This window comes from Biomphalaria glabrata, chromosome 15 (assembly GCF_947242115.1).
Source record: "Biomphalaria glabrata chromosome 15, xgBioGlab47.1, whole genome shotgun sequence".
Taxonomy (NCBI): domain Eukaryota; kingdom Metazoa; phylum Mollusca; class Gastropoda; family Planorbidae; genus Biomphalaria; species Biomphalaria glabrata.
The window spans coordinates 16,640,504-16,657,435 of NC_074725.1; the positions used below are offsets into that span (position 1 = coordinate 16,640,504).

General features: G+C 39.9%; 1 protein-coding gene across 1 annotated transcript in view; it reads left to right on the top strand.

Annotated features, from left to right (window-relative positions):
- LOC106055759 (homeobox protein aristaless-like) overlaps positions 1-14,171 on the top strand; it is a 30,184-nt gene extending 16,013 nt beyond the window's left edge. The window contains exons 2-4 of the mRNA XM_013212192.2: positions 6,036-6,843; positions 9,272-9,317; positions 11,931-14,171. Of these exons, the coding sequence (XP_013067646.2) occupies positions 6,036-6,843; positions 9,272-9,317; positions 11,931-12,614 (1,538 nt within the window). The 3' untranslated portion in view covers positions 12,615-14,171. The remainder of the gene's footprint in view (positions 1-6,035; positions 6,844-9,271; positions 9,318-11,930) is intronic.
- Positions 14,172-16,932: the final 2,761 nt, after the last annotated feature.

Consider the following 16,932-nt stretch of genomic DNA (forward strand, 5'->3'; position numbering starts at 1 on the left):
TAAATGAAAACTTATGTACTCAATATTAAAAAGAGACATGGATTCGAACTGGGAACCTTCATAGCAAAAGAATAAAGGTGCACACACCAGCCAATGAAACCACTTAAACAAAATCTTTACGAAATGTTACTTGTTCTCTACCATCCCCTGATCTCCTAATGAGTGCTAGAACAAATCAATGGCTGTAGCTAATGATGTCATAGTAGGGGTGGACAATCAGAAAGAACTCTCCACGAGACAGTGTTATGAGAGTAATGGCACTTTACTCGGACCTGACAAAGTACCGGCACGGCCTCGCTGTCTGGCAAGTCCACTGTCGTCAGGGGGGGGGGTAAATTAATACATATCAATTCAAACATACACGTCGAAAAGCGTGTCTGTACCCCCATCCCCAAATCCCTTTAATAAAAAATAAATAAAAATAAACTTGGTCTGTTTGAAACAAATCTCTGAGAAACTTGAGAAAGAGGCAAGATGGCCCATAAAAGAGGCATATAAAGCCCAAAAAAGAGGCAAAGAAAAGAGGCATAAAGCCCAAGGATTCCTATGATGATAAAGCTAAAACTGAATAGCGCAAATTCTGAGGTTTCCTTTTTAAAAAAAAAAAAAAAAAAAAAAACAAACGTTGTCGCAGACACGCGACTTACACAACGTGATGATATGATGTCCAGGAAAATCTTGAAATATTATTTGAGTTCATTAGCCCAGCTTTAGGTATACAGTGTTGGACATAAAATCAAACAAAAAGGAATTCATGCTGATCTGTCAGCACGCACCAACAAAAACATTTCGCATTATGTTTCTCGTACGTCCATAGAAACTTTCAGACAGTTCCCTTCAAAAGACTCCTTATGTCAAGGACCTTGGCACGTAGATGTGTCTACAACAGAGAACTTTAGACAACCTCATAATCATCAAGTTTGAACAATTTCTGAACAATGTTCACCTTAATCGTTGTGAAAACATGGGACTTTTTGTTTTGTGTTCTGTGTTTTTGGCACTTTAATCTTCTACTTAATTAAAAAAATAATAATAATTATTGAAGTTTAAAAAAAAACTTTTTAAAAATAAAGTTAATATCAACTTAACGCAGTTGTATCATTTAACTCAACATCCAATAGATCCAGACTAGGGTTGGGTACATGCGACCCGCGGACACCTCCAGAAATCAGGTGAGCCCACAGATATAAAAATACACATATATTTTTAAAAAATAATTGTAAATACCCATAGAAATGATTGAAACTTCTGATTCTGATCACTTACGAGGAAGAGGCCAAAGAACATTATCTATATATATCCTTCTAAAAGTTTAAAGTAAATGAAGATTATTCTTATTGATAATATTTCGAAACATTCAGTTCAAATTTCAACGCTACGAAGAACTGTTTTCGATTTGGACAGAACAAGATGGCGAGCGTAACAACTGATGGAGTCCGCGCTTTGGCTGACTAGAATTTGACAGCAGTCACGAAGATAACAAATAGTAAGCTAGTTGCACTGTTCCGGAATATTATGCGTGAGTGTAAACAGTTAAATATTTCACATCAAGTATTGTCAGCTTGGTAATCTGCGATGTCCATTTTGCAAAATGTTCTATACTTCAAATATCAATGTCAGATCTGGACTCTTATCTAAGAACATGTGAAGAAACTGACTTGTGTAATGAGAACAGCAGGCTTTTGTAATAAGATATCTGAGAACAGCAGGCTTTTGTAATGAGACCAAACGGAAAGCTACCATTGAAGATAGGTGAAAACGAAAAAAGAGAACTAAAATCGACAGGCAATGGCTTTGTATGCTTTGTTATAGCAAAATATATAGGTCAAAGTTGGGTCTGCCAAACTACTTAAAATAAAGCATTCTTCTTTAATCTTCAGACTCGAAGACAAGCCGTATTAAGTGCTACCAAACAAACAAAAAATTCACCTTAGTTTGAAAACATTGTCATGATAGCAGGACAAGTTGACATAGCACTTGTTTATTTTTTTTCCCATGTACACTGTCTTAGATCTGACACCAACTACTTCCTTACTGTCTCTCCAGCAGCCACACTAGTGGGCTCAATCCACCTTTAACCAAGTGTAATTAAAACAAGAAAGTAGTCGATACTTTATTGGGAAAAAAAAGTAAAGGCGGAATGGGAGATTCGGGGAAGGTGGGGGCTGAATTCTTCAGTGTACAAGTGAATTTGTCCCTTCGAGTACTACACAAACTTTGCACAGGTAAATGAAGAGCTCTCCAGACTATAAACAATAGAACAAAAAAAGAGCAACGGAGGGTGTCAGATGTAATTAGGTGCACACAAGATGTGGTTGGAAAGTTGTCCCTGTTTAGTCCTTGTTCTCATCTTCCCCCTTTTTTTTTGTGTCTATAAATAAAGAAAAAGCAGAGAACACGTTCTTATTTATCAGTGGTTCTCAAAGTGTGGTCCTAGGACTCCCAGGGGTCCGCGAGGAACGAATTGGTTCCTCGAAAAGGTGAAAATTGTATTTAATTAAAATAACTTCTTCACTAAAAGCCCGTTTATCCGATCGGATAATTTGGATAATAATCAACTTTCCCCTCACTACTGTTTAATATTTTTATTACGTAGGCCTATTACTATTTTATAACGACCTAAACCAAAGATTTGAAAACATTCTTCCCTTGGATATTTACGACTGGGTATTGAAGCTTTTGCGCGGGGACTAACTCAGGTTCTTATCAAAGATAAATCCATTCCATCCAGCAGCTTATTACAGACGAGGAACTTAAACCAATGCAAAAAAAAAAAAACAAGATTACAAAGACAGTTTGTGTGGAAACACAAACTCAAAATCGGCCCCTGAAGTGGTCCACCCAGGCAGGCTTCCATATTTTCAGAAAGAACATCCAAATGAAATTATATCAAAGACAAATGAGAGATAAGAATGGAGAAAGAAGGTTGACAGATCTTGTGTAGTGCTCCAACGGTACAGCAGATCAAAGGATAGGTGCAAGTGAATGCAAAGTTAGATGTGAACCTGGCCTAACTAGTTCCCCTTTCAGACCTTGTGGTCTATAGGGCAGATGATGTAAAGTTCATCTGTTTTTGTGGCCTACGGTTAACGAGGGTGTCATGTAGCCAGCACAACAACCAACCGCCTTTACTTTTCCCCAACTAGTATCAGGTACCCATTGGAGCTGGGTGGACTCAGAGGCGCCTAAGGATTCCGAAGTTGAAAATCCCAGTCTTCACCAGGATTCGAACCTGGGGCACCCGGTTCAGAAGCCAAGCGCTTTACCGCTCAGCTACCGCGCCTCTCCTGGCCTAACTGAAGTCTTATAATTGATTTAATTGTTTTGAAAAGGCCCAATCTCTTATTCGAGTGCTCAATTATTATTATTATTTTTATTTTTTTTATTTTTTGCCACTTTTGTTTTAATTTAGGTCTAACTTATAATGCATACTAATTAGCTTTTTCTCTTTAAAAACTGCTTGCATAACTGATTTTAAAAATTAGATTTTTCGCTTTCAGAAAAAAAAAGTAGCCGTTGCATCAGAACTTTGAATGGTCTAAAATATTGTGATGTCGGATTTTCAATATCTTTTCTAGTTTACGAGATCTAAACGGGACGGACGGACAGACGGTCAGACGGACAGACATTTCGCACAAAACTAATAGCGTCTTTTCCCCTTTCGGGGGCCGCTAAAAAAGGATACCGCCAATTCTGGTTACAAGAACATATTCCAAATTTATATCCTGCATTATGGGTCATTGCAAAGAAATTGTTAACTGCTTTCCAGTCTTCGTATTTGGTACAACGTGGAATCGTTGTCGTAATGAGTATCATCACAAAGACCATAAGGCCTGAAAGGGGAACTTTACTTTTTTACTTATATAATATGCATTTATGCAGCTTTTCGGTCCGTCGGCAGGTTTTACTATCAAAAGGGGTTCCCGGTTAAAAAAAATAAGTTTGAGAACCACTGCTGTTTATGACGCAATAAGAAAACAAACAGACAGAAAGTATGGCAGTACATGTATTCATTCTCGGTACTTGGTTCTGTGACGCCCTGCTTGTTAATTGGTTGATTAATAACTCATTTAATAAAGCAGCGGACGGGATCGATTTCTGGTCTGTTACACGAAGGTCCCGGCTTAAGTAGCTGTCGAGTGGGTGTACGAGAAGAGTATTAAGCTCGCCCGCATTTAAGTGTGGACTGTATCGATGCTTGTATTTACTGTATCGGAAAAAAAGGATCGTTCGAAATGTGTACTGTGTGTCCATGCAGGTACTTGTACTTGATCCAATGATGACCATTTTTCTTCTTTATCATTAGCAATCAATCAATCAATCTGAATGCAAACTTCAAATTTAATAAGTTTATGAGGCATTTAGGATAAGTGATAATAATTTCTCCTCAATTTTTTTTTGGCCATGATAAAGCATTTAGGATAAGTGATAAGAATTTCGCCTCAATTTTTTTGGCCGTGATAGAGCATTTAGGATAAGCTTATATATATATATAACGTATTAGTACTTCTCTATCTTTATATATCTCATTGAATGTAAGGTATATGTATGTGTGTATGTGTATATGTATGTGTGTATGTATGTATGTATGCATGCATGTCCCGCATAGAAATCAAAACCGTTCGGCCAATCTTGGTAAAACTTGGTATAAATTTTACAGACGTTACTTTATATAAGAAGATAATTACGTCCTACGCATTTCAATGTTAATCTATTCATTCATGTTAATCAATGACTTAAGCTCTGCTTGGTTTTCCTGGTTGATTCAAGCGCCCCATTCCATTTGTTTAATGGCACTAGTGAAGAGGGAGCACTTGTACGAGTTTGTGCAAGCGTATGGAATAAGAAATGTTCCTCTATCTTTGTGTCTTTCTGAGTATTTCATTAGGTTTTGTTTTTCTATTTGTTAATTATGGTTTAGTGTTTTATGTATTATAGCTACTTTACTTTTTATTCTTCTGTCCTGAAGTGTCTCTAAGTTTAGTGATTTTACTAAAGGTGTTCCTCTAGTCAAACTGGAATATTCGTTTGTTATAAATCTGACTGCTCTATTTTGTATTTGTTCTAGTGTCTTTATGTTTTCTTGAGTTGAGGGATCCCAAACAGAGGATGCAAATTTCTAATATTGGCCTAACTAAAATTAAATAACATTTTAATTTAATGATTTTGTATGATTTGTAAAAATATCTTTTTATTAAGCCCTAATGATTTGGTTGATTTTTTAATAATTTCTTCAATACGGGGATTCTATTATAACATTTCATTTATTTATATTATAGATGGCTCCTTTTTGTCTCGAAAGGCAATGGATGCTCCCAAATGAGTCACTGGTTTTGGTTTAATCTTGAGACAGGCAGAATCTGGTGTGGCTAATCAAGCCAATTCTAGAACGGCAGACTTTGCCACAATTCATACATGTGTATGCCTCTGATTCAGGACTAGCGGACAGGGCAGCTTTCTTTTTTTTTTCTCTTGAATAAGGCCGCTTCAATTCTTTTGTTCTCATCGAGGGTTGTCCCAGCACGCACAGTCTGTCTCCATGCACTCCGGTCTTTGGCTATGTTTTCTCACATACTTTCGCTGATGCCTGTGGCTCTCATGTCTCGCTTGCAGACATCTCTATATGCTATTATTACACCTAAATATATATATATATATATATATATATATATATATATATATATATATGAGTTTCTAATTACATAAAAACAAAAACATCTTTTTTTTTTTATTCCCAACGATCTGGATTCTTTGTACATGTTGTTTTATTTTTCACAAAGAGATTTAAAGTTTTCCAGAGCAGTTAATACTCAATATTAGTTATGGAAACATTCAGTTAATGTAATTGATCAGTTTAGTATTCTCAATGATTTTGAGGTGTTCTTTTACGCGACTATTGATTTCTTTTTCCATCGATTTGCGAAAATTTATTCGGGGAAAACAGAGCAATTTTTCCATTGAATTATTTATCACCTAATCTATTTTAATTCATCCCGACTGATTCCAATTTTTTTTTTATCGCTTACTTCTTTCAGGCTATAGGACAGCCAGTGATTCACAGATTGCCGGTACGTTTCAGAGTTCCAGGGTGGCCATCTTGAGACCGGAAGTCGGAAATACATCGCCTGGAGGACAATCACAACAAGAACTGTTCGTAGCCAGGCCGCCACCTGCGACGAATTCACCCGGGGCTTTGACTTCCGTAATTAGAAAGGATATTATCAAAATCGGCTCTGGCCTGGAAGATAATTTGTGTAATGGAGGGTATAATGGAAATAAATTCCAGAGCTCGCCCCGGGGGATGAAAAGTGTCGGCTACTCCCCTGAGGAACAGTGCTCTGATAGAAGAGACTTGCCGATGGACCATCTCGTGGAGGATGAAAACGATGAGACAGGGGAAGACGACAACAACAACAATTACTCCCGCGAAGACGACGCTCCTGGGTCCGGTGATGTCATCGCTAAGTGCAGGGTCACGTCAGTGGCGGACCACGCTCTGTCTCCGTACTCGGACAGGACTTTCTTCTCCGAAGGAGAACGATACTCCGCGGTGAGGCCGAGAGGGGACGCCAAGGAAGGCCCTTACGGCATCAAGTCCGAGCAGGCGAACGACGCTGGCAGCGATTACAACAGCGGCGACGAGATCAAAGGCCGGGCCAGCTGCGAGGTGGACGAAGGTGAGAACGGCTGTGACGATGACGACGAGGCTTCCGAAAGAGATAAAGAGCTGGAAGAGATGGGAAAGAGGAAGCAGAGGAGGTACAGAACCACCTTCACCAGCTACCAGCTGGAAGAACTCGAGAGAGCATTTCAGAAGACACATTACCCGGATGTATTTACCAGGTAAACATTGCAATACCTAAGTTATTATTTGGCCACTTCATGATCCGACTTTTCGAATATAACGTTGAAATTGAATGAATCAAAAACTTTCTTTACATAAAATCAAACATACAATTTTACAATATATCACATTTGTACAAAATACGATTATCAACTCAACATTACAGTTCACCTTCATCTTCCTCTCTTTGTCTGTTAAACCGTTGGGGTATCACATATGATCTGTAGACCCTCTTTCTCCATTTCTTTCTTTAGCCTTGACCAGAATCTCGTTTAATGACAAGCCCGTCCAATCATTAACGCAATACCTCAGTGGATGAGTAAAAAAATATATATATTCTGAGTTTTATTGGTTTTCATTATGTCTTTTTTGTTAATAATTTAGTATAAAAGTCTTGAGGAAATAAAATAATACGTCAAAACGTATAACTTCATTCTCCAACACTTTAGAAAAATCTTCCTCGTCACATGACATTTATATCATGTCAAGCTGTGAGCAGACGTATGCTTGACTATTGTTTCCCTTTCTTATAACCTTAACTATGGGAAGAAAGCTCAAGACAAAAAGAAAAAAAAAGAGTCAGAGGGACACAGAATCTGTCCTTTCCTAGAAGTCAACAAAAGATGGCTGATCAGGGCAAAGACAATGAGCTATTTAGACGCCATTTTGGTAATGCCAAGGATCACTGCAAACAAGAGCAAGGGCCGACAACTGTTTCTTTAGCAAAGCCAAGAGTCAATTTGTCAAAGGACCTTTAATCGGCGATGACAAATTTGATTCCGCCTGCCGGAACACACCAGTTGATGTTGTGTTTTTTTTTTCTCTCTTTCTTTCTCAGCCCCATTCTCCCCCCCCCCACTTTCGCATCCCATTAGCCTTCCTTCTTTCTCTCATTAGATTTACCTGCATAGCCGCCATGTTTGTTAGTATGAACCAGCGATTCATTGCTGGAATGACTTTAGACCTCAACGCGAAGGACTTGGATAGGAAACGAAAAAGAGGCTGAGGGGGGAGGGGAGGGGAGGGGGAGCAAGTTCAAAATCCGATTTCCTTACCAGAAGCCGCTAAGACAATGCAAGCCATTTTCTTTGTGAGCGAAATCAAACAAAAAAAATAAAACACCAAATCTCAGCAACTCGAGACCTCATCGGCTTGGGAGAGAGGACGGGAAAGGGAGAGAGAAAAAAACAACAGCTTTCTAACGTCTGCAGGCCTCACGGTCGCTAGTGTTGACTTGCGACCCAGCAAAATATTTCCGGGGGACCGTGCTACATATCCGCCTTGGATTTGTTAAGTCCGGTGTTCCAGGTTGAAAATACTCTTTAATGTAGAGATTTAGAATTGCAAGAAACTCTAAAGACAAATAACGATTAAAGCTCCTCCCATACCCCCCCTCCATCTCTTTTTAACTCAAGTTTTTTTCCCTTCTTGTCCCAATGACCAACCCTCTTTTCCCCATTTGATGTGGACAGAAAGCAAAGGCCAATGTCACATGTGACATTTGACATTGACACAGGCGCGAGAGATATGGCATTAATGTCGACGCATTTATATTTCAAACTCGTCTGGAAATGTGAAATTTCCGCGCGGAATATTTGCAGACACGAATGAAGGGAAAAAAAAAGTTAATGTCAATATGTACTGGGTTTATGAAGCTGTGATTCTGTTCAGTTGGTCTGAGAACTGTGTGGAGAAATGTGAAAGGAAATACAATCATGTGTGTAACTTTCAAATGTCTTCAAATTAAAAAAAAAAACAACCTGAACAACACATTTTCTAATTAGCACTACTCGACAATTGTTGAACACGGGTCTGAAAGGCATTAAATTATATTTAGTAAAGTTATCTTTGTCCTTAACTCTTGTCTGTTTGAATATCATCAAATTGATGACTTCATCTGAAGTCATGTCAGGTGGATCACCGGACCACTTAGTTTTGAATCTGCCCCTGGCGTGTGGGGCAATCGCTTAGGGACCCAGACTGAAAAGGAGGAGGGGGAGGGGTGGTAGGGGAGATTTTTGTTGTCAACCGCTGCAAGTTTAACGCAAAATAATCAAACATATTATATTTAGACAAACCATTCGCTTGCTAGTTTCCAGGCAGTCGGAAAAACAAATGTAGTTATGATAATTGTCTAGTTTGGAAATGTAAGTGATTTTTATTCTTACTTTTCCGCATGAGTCATTCCCAAATGCCACTATTGGTATTCGTTCAAAACTATATTTCTAACTGGCTAACAATAAATAAACTGAAGGGGGAAAAATTACATAATCGTAAAACAAAACCAAGACACACATTCACACGAATACAAATACACACACAACTCATAAACACACTCAACACATCTCATGTACATCAGGAGCTGTCACCTAAAACGTTACATTCCAGGATTAAAATCATATTTATTTTTTGGCTTCTCTCCCACAGAGAAGAGCTCGCCATGAGAATAGATCTGACAGAGGCTCGAGTGCAAGTAAGTACACGATACTTTTGTTCAACATTATGACACTACCTTTATGCAACTCATACCTTCGAGGAGCCTGGGCAAAGTGTGGAACCTGGGCACGAATCTCGAAAATGGCTCTAACTATTTTCCAAAAAAATTGACAGTTGATGTATATATAGATAGAAGATTTACTAGCTCGTTGACCATTTGTATAATCAAAGAGGTGGCAAGTATTTTCTTATGTGCCCCGGAAGAACCGGTTGAGAAACACTGCCTGGTACATTAGTTCATGTGAGTTTTAAAATACACTCGTCAAGTCTATACCGAAACGCAAAATAGGTTTTCAATTTATGTCAATAAAAGACAAACTAGCCACCAATCAAGGGCTACGCAGCAAGGTAAACAATCATAAACACAAAAAAAAACAAAAAACACGAGAAATCCATTTGTTAGTCGAGAAATATATTCAGAGGGCGCCGATAATTTCTTAAGGTAACTCCTACTTTCCCTTCCCTTAACGCGGGAAAACATACCGATTTGAGGACACGGCTATTGACACTACGTGTCGTCGTGTAACTCGCAAAGGAAATATTATCTGTTCAATCTGGCAACCCGAGCTGGGCAGATTTTTCTAATTAATCGTGATTAATCAAAACGTTCCTTGGTCAAACACCTACCCGAGGATCGTCAAACAGGTTCATCTTATCCCACTTTACTCCCAGTATTCCCGCTGCTCTCTTCTTCATTCCCTTCTTTCCTCACCTCCCTCTCTTCCCTCCCCCCCCCCTCTCTCTCTCCATTATCCCATGCCCACTCCAGTCTAGAACGAATCGTTTTAATATTTAATTGAGACGTAATAGGGAAAAGGTCACGAAAGAGCATACCATTAATATTCAATGTGGACTTTCTTTCTTTTTTTTTTTTCAAAAGAAATAAAAAAAATAAATTTCAAAAGTGGTAAAATTTGTCCAATAAACATTGGTAATATAAAACTTTCATTTCTGTTCATCTTAAGTGAATCACGACTAGTGCCAACAAGAGCGTCTAAAGAGTTTCTTAACATTTAAAAAAAATATATATATATTGGTTTAAAACAGTAAGACCTCCCTGGCAATGTTTAACTTTGCCAGTTTGGCCACCAAAAAGCTACCTATACAATATTGTGTTCACATTATCATCTATTAAATATGGAAGACACCACCTTGGCGCCGAGCCCAATTGGAGTGAATAACTAATGCAAACAAGGCAATGCAAAGTGTCCATTGTGTTCGTCTGCTCACGTGTAGGTCTACTTGCTGATTCTTGAATGGGGCAAAACGGGTAAAAAGGTTAAGGGAGGATCGTTCTGACAGTGGTGAAAGAAAGAGCAAGACGACGGTATACGCACTCGACACGAGGAGTGTTTGGATTACAATTTGACGAACATTGTACAATGAATTGGACTTTCTGGTGGCTAGAGTGAAGTCATGACAAACTAGCTGAGTCCCAGGTGTAGCCCGTACTGGATAGGGTTAGTTCCAACTTTTCTTTGGCTGATTTAGCATGAAACAAAAATTGATTTATAAATGTGGGCTTAATGATAGTGAATAAAGTTTTAATTAAAAAGTTAAATGAGAGAGAGAGAGAGAGAGAAAAGGTAAAAAGACGTGTGTTTGAGAGAGATAGGGAAGAGAAAAGGGAGAGTGAGAGAATGAGTTTGTGTTGACAGAGAGAGAGTAAAGTAAAGTTTCCCCTTTCAGACCATGCGTGCAGATGATGTAAAGTTCATCTATTCCTGTGGCTCACAGTTAACGAGGGTGTCCCTGTGGCCAACACAACGACCAACCTCTTTTACTTTTACCCAACTAATGTCAGGTACCCATTAGAGCAAGGTGGACTCGAGGCGCCCTCAAGATCCCGAAATTAAAAATTATAGTCTTCACTAGGATTTGAACCCAGGACCCTCCGGTTCGGAAGCCAAGCGCTTTACAACTCAGCCCATGCGCCTCCAAGATGAAGAGTTATGTTTTGTTTTCAAATCAATTTTAAAGCAATAATAAAAGTATCGATGTGCATATTTACTCAGTATTGTAAAGTCTTTCCTTTGGTATTACGGCATCGTAATAGAGAATATAGGGTACCGATACTCTTTTGTTTCCAGCCCTGAATGTATAGACTAGTATTTAGTTGTTTGACTGTATTAAAGCCTCATCACGTTTTATCACAATACAGTCTTTGACAAATATGTTCTTTTACTATTTTTATTAGCTCATGAGCTATACACATTGATAAGACTCTTCTATTGGACGCCCTGATATGCTGTTAAAATCACTTCTTTTTTTTTTTTTTAAAAAGTCTAGTAAAAATAAATATTCTGGACGGACTAATTAACTAATGTCATCAGCTACATGTTCATAAAATAGGGGACAATTCATAAGTAGTAAACCTTTTGAATGTTTCTGGTGTAGAAAATAGTGAAGTAAAGATAAACTATAATTTTTATTTCTTAATATTTTTTAAAACCAACAAATAATTGTGTGTGCTGAAGAACCAAACTACGAATCAAAATTTCTATATATTGGTTTGAAATGAATTCTTTTTTCACAGACAATCATTGCTATTGCTATAATTAATTCATTGTTTGTTTTCTAATTTGTTTAGGTTTGGTTTCAAAATAGAAGAGCTAAATGGAGAAAGAAAGAAAAAGTCGGTGGTCAGTCAAATCCTTTTAACCCCTACCCACCTGGATTGGGCATGATGACCAGGGGTATTCTGGGACCTCCACCTGGACCACATCTTCATCATCCACATCACCCTTACCAAGGATCCTACTCTGATCTACTCTTGAAGACCTACGAGAACACGCTTATGTCCAGGTACGGAGTTCCACCGCAGATGAGCCCATTCGGGAACGCTGGTTTCTACTCCCCCGCCGCGGCGTTCTCCTCTCTCGGAATGACGCCGCAGGGAGGACTCGCGTCCATCAGGGCACTCAATCCCATGTCGTTGTCTCTGCCGCCTCCGGGGTCTTTTCAGCACCTCCTTGCAAGCATGACCTCGACGGCCCTGAAAGCCAGACAGACGGCGGACGTGACATCGTTCTCGCCGCCCACTACTCCGGTTCTGTCCAAGACGACGACGCCGTCGCCTCCTAGCAACGAAACAGACCCGGCCAATCGTAAGCAGACGTCACCCGATCTGGGCCACGAAGAGGAACTCAACAGGGGTTTGCTACTTCCTGTGAAGGGTGACGTCAGAAACTCCAGCATAGCATCCTTGAGACTGAAAGCGCGCGAACATCAGCTAAGACTAGGCGCAGACAACACAACAAGGATTGTTTACTGAGTTATCTTCTCTTATCTATGTATTCCTGTTTAAACGTCCCCAGCAAAATTCCTAAAAAATATTGCTAGAAGATCTGAAGAAAAGTTGGTGTCTAACGTTGAAGAAATAGAGACTAATCAAATACGCCCAGGCATTATTAGAAACATATATTTGTGTTACAACTATTGCGTACTATACTTACGATCCTGCAACTCATATTATAATCTCCAACCTCTGTCAATAGCATAGGACCTTGTTGGCCAGGTCTCAGTTCTGCGAAGTTCACATTATTTAAAACGTCTACACCAAAGATTGTCATTACAAGCCTCGGTTTGGCTAATAACCAGAAACGTATGAGCCAAATATATTTTAAACGAGCCCTTTTGGCGGTATTAATGAGAACGCCAAAATTACTTTGCAAGTCGAACGGGAAAAGAAAAAAAAGCTTCTTCTGACACCAAACAATTTTAGTTTGGAAATCCGGAAGCCCGCACTATTAGACAAATGTATAGTTGCTTTTGGAAATGAGTTGTTTTTCTTTATTCTGAAAACAAGGAGGGAAGCTGGTTAATTGTACATATTACATTTAACTACTCAGACTCATGAACAAGTAAGTATCGAAAATTTAACATTTTGTGGACTGCATGAAAACTTTGAACGTGTAAGATTAAGGTTATCAGATGGACGGAAAAACGAGGACATGTCCTCTTTTTCGGGTTTATGCCCTCCTTATGGCAGACATTGGTCTAAACTGTGAAAATGTCTGACTTTTACTCTGCTACAACTGCAAATTATCCATTGATCTTATTCTGATTTTAAAGTACATTATAGTTTAAACACACAAACTCATTAATTAATTAAAAAAAACGCTGACACCATTTATTGGCTATCTCCGACACATAATTTCGATTGATATTGAAAACTTGTATCGCAAAAGAAGTGAAAAAATTAATACAGGTATAGAGTTCAAACTCAGTTATCTGTTCTTTGTTTGCATTTTGATCCTTTGTAAGATACGGTTTACATTTTAAAGCAATACAATAGAAAAGAAGAGAAAGTAATGTGGAGAAAGGTGAAAAGATATAAAACAGTCTCATGGCAAAACGCAAGGAAATGAAAAAAAGGAAGATTTGGGAGAGATTTTAAAATAAATAGACAAAATAAACATTGTCAAGGACGCCATTTTGAAAGAAAACTGTTGACAAACTGTACACCGGATACACCAAAAAAAAAACACAAAAAGCTCTAGCTGTATATGTCAGTTATCTGTTATAGATAGGACTCGTCTATATCCTCATGTATAGAGTTTGGAAGAATCTATCTTTGCTTGTCTCTTTTTCTGTATTACATTCATTGTTTATTGTTATACGAGATGCTTTTTATATATGTAACTAATTTAATAATTTCTGAAATGCTTTTTAAAAAAGTGCAAACAATTTCAAATTGTATGAACTAATTTATTAATTTGATTTTATTTTTTATTTGTGTCACTGTTTTAGATTGTATAAATTAATTTATTCGTTTGATCATAAAGTTTTTTTGTTTGTTTTTTATCTGTGCCATTCCCGAAATTGTGAAAACAAATCACATTTCAATGGACTGTTTCAAATTGTTTCCTAATAAAGGCAATGTACCTCATGTTGCATACACCTTGTTTTTATACATTTGTTTTGGGTGTTTGCTTCATTTTGTATTTATTACAGTTGTAATGCAATTCATGTCGTGAATCCGAATCACTATCTTTCATCTGTCCCTTGACTTTCGTCGAAGGGGTGCTGTGACAGTTCGTCGAAGGGGTGTTGTGACAGTTCGTCGAAGGGGTGTAGTGACAGTTCGTCGTAGGGGTGCTATGACAATTCGTAGAAGGGGTGTTGTGACAGTTCGTCGTAGGGGTGCTATGAAAATTCGTAGAAGGGGTGTTGTGACAGTTCGTCGTAGGGGTGCTGTGACAGTTCGTATAAGGGGTGTTGTGACAGTTCGTAGAAGGGGTGTTGTGACAGTTCGTATAAGGGGTGTTGTGACAGTTCGTAGAAGGGGTGTTGTGACAGTTCGTAGAAGGGGTGTTGTGACAGTTCGTCGTAGGGGTGTTGTGACAGTTCGTAGAAGGGGTGTTGTGACAGTTCGTAGAAGTGTGTTGTGACAGTTCGTAGAAGGGGTGTTGTGACAGTTTGTAGAAGGGGTGTTGTGACAGTTTGTAGAAGGGATGTTGTGACAATTCGTAGAAGGGGTGCTGTGACAGTTCGTCGAAGGGGTGCTATGACAATTCGTAGAATGGGTGCTATGACAGTTCGTCGAAGGGGTGCTATGACAATTCGTAGAAGGGGTGTTGTGACAGTTCGTCGATGGGGTGTTGTGGCAGTTCGTAGAAGGGGTGCTATGACAATTCGTAGAAGGGGTGCTGTGACAGTTCGTCTTAGGGGTGCTATGACAGTTCGTCGTAGGGGTGCTATGACAATTCGTAGAAGGGGTGTAGTGACAGTTCGTCGTAGGGGTGCTATGACAATTCGTAGAAGGGGTGTTGTGACAGTTCGTAGAAGGGAAGCTATGACAATTCGTAGAAGGGGTGCTGTGACAGTTCGTCGAAGGAGTGCTATGACAGTTCGTCGTAGGGGTGCTATGACAATTCGTAGAAGGGGTGTAGTGACAGTTCGTCGTAGGGGTGCTATGACAATTCGTAGAAGGGGTGTTGTGACAGTTCGTCGTAGGGGTGCTATGAAAATTCGTAGAAGGGGTGTTGTGACAGTTCGTCGTAGGGGTGCTGTGACAGTTCGTATAAGGGGTGTTGTGACAGTTCGTAGAAGGGGTGTTGTGACAGTTCGTATAAGGGGTGTTGTGACAGTTCGTAGAAGGGGTGTTGTGACAGTTCGTAGAAGGGGTGTTGTGACAGTTCGTCGTAGGGGTGTTGTGACAGTTCGTAGAAGGGGTGTTGTGACAGTTCGTAGAAGGGTGTTGTGACAGTTCGTAGAAGGGGTGTTGTGACAGTTTGTAGAAGGGGTGTTGTGACAGTTCGTCGTAGGGGTGCTATGAAAATTCGTAGAAGGGGTGTTGTGACAGTTCGTCGTAGGGGTGTTGTGACAGTTCGTAGAAGGGGTGTTGTGACAGTTCGTATAAGGGGTGTTGTGACAGTTCGTAGAAGGAGTGTTGTGACAGTTCGTAGAAGGGGTGTTGTGACAGTTCGTAGAAGGGGTGTTGTGACAGTTCGTCGTAGGGGTGTTGTGACAGTTCGTAGAAGGGGTGTTGTGACAGTTCGTAGAAGGGGTGCTGTGACAGTTCGTAGAAGGGGTGTTGTGACAGTTTGTAGAAGGGGTGTTGTGACAGTTTGTAGAAGGGATGTTGTGACAATTCGTAGAAGGGGTGCTGTGACAGTTCGTGGAAGGGGTGCTATGACAATTCGTAGAAGGGGTGCTATGACAGTTCGTCGTAGGGGTGCTATGACAATTCGTAGAAGGGGTGTTGTGACAGTTCGTCGATGGGGTGTTGTGGCAGTTCGTAGAAGGGGTGCTATGACAATTCGTAGAAGGGGTGCTGTGACAGTTCGTCTTAGGGGTGCTATGACAGTTCGTCGTAGGGGTGCTATGACAATTCGTAGAAGGGGTGTAGTAACAGTTCGTCGTAGGGGTGCTATGACAATTCGTAGAAGGGGTGTTGTGACAGTTCGTAGAAGGGAAGCTATGACAATTCGTAGAAGGGGTGCTGTGACAGTTCGTCGAAGGAGTGCTATGACAGTTCGTCGTAGGGGTGCTATGACAATTTGTAGAAGGGGTGTAGTGACAGTTCGTCGTAGGGGTGCTATGACAATTCGTAGAAGGGGTGTTGTGACAGTTCGTCGTAGGGGTGCTATGAAAATTCGTAGAAGGGGCGTTGTGACAGTTCGTCGTAGGGGTGTTGTGACAGTTCGTAGAAGGGGTGTTGTGACAGTTCGTAGAAGGGGTGTTGTGACAGTTCGTATAGGGGGTGTTGTGACAGTTCGTAGAAGGGGTGTTGTGACAGTTCGTAGAAGGGGTGTTGTGACAGTTCGTCGTAGGGGTGTTGTGACAGTTCGTAGAAGGGGTGTTGTGACAGTTCGTAGAAGGGTGTTGTGACAGTTCGTAGAAGGGGTGTTGTGACAGTTTGTAGAAGGGGTGTTGTGACAGTTTGTAGAAGGGATGTTGTGACAGTTCGTAGAAGGGGTGTTGTGACAGTTTGTAGAAGGGGTGTTGTGACAGTTTGTAGAAGGGGTGTTGTGACAGTTCGTAGAAGGGGTGTTGTGACAGTTCGTCGAAGGGGTGTTGTGACAGTTTGTAGAAGGGGTGTTGTGACAGTTTGTAAAAGGGGTGTTGTGACAGTTTGTAGAAGGGGT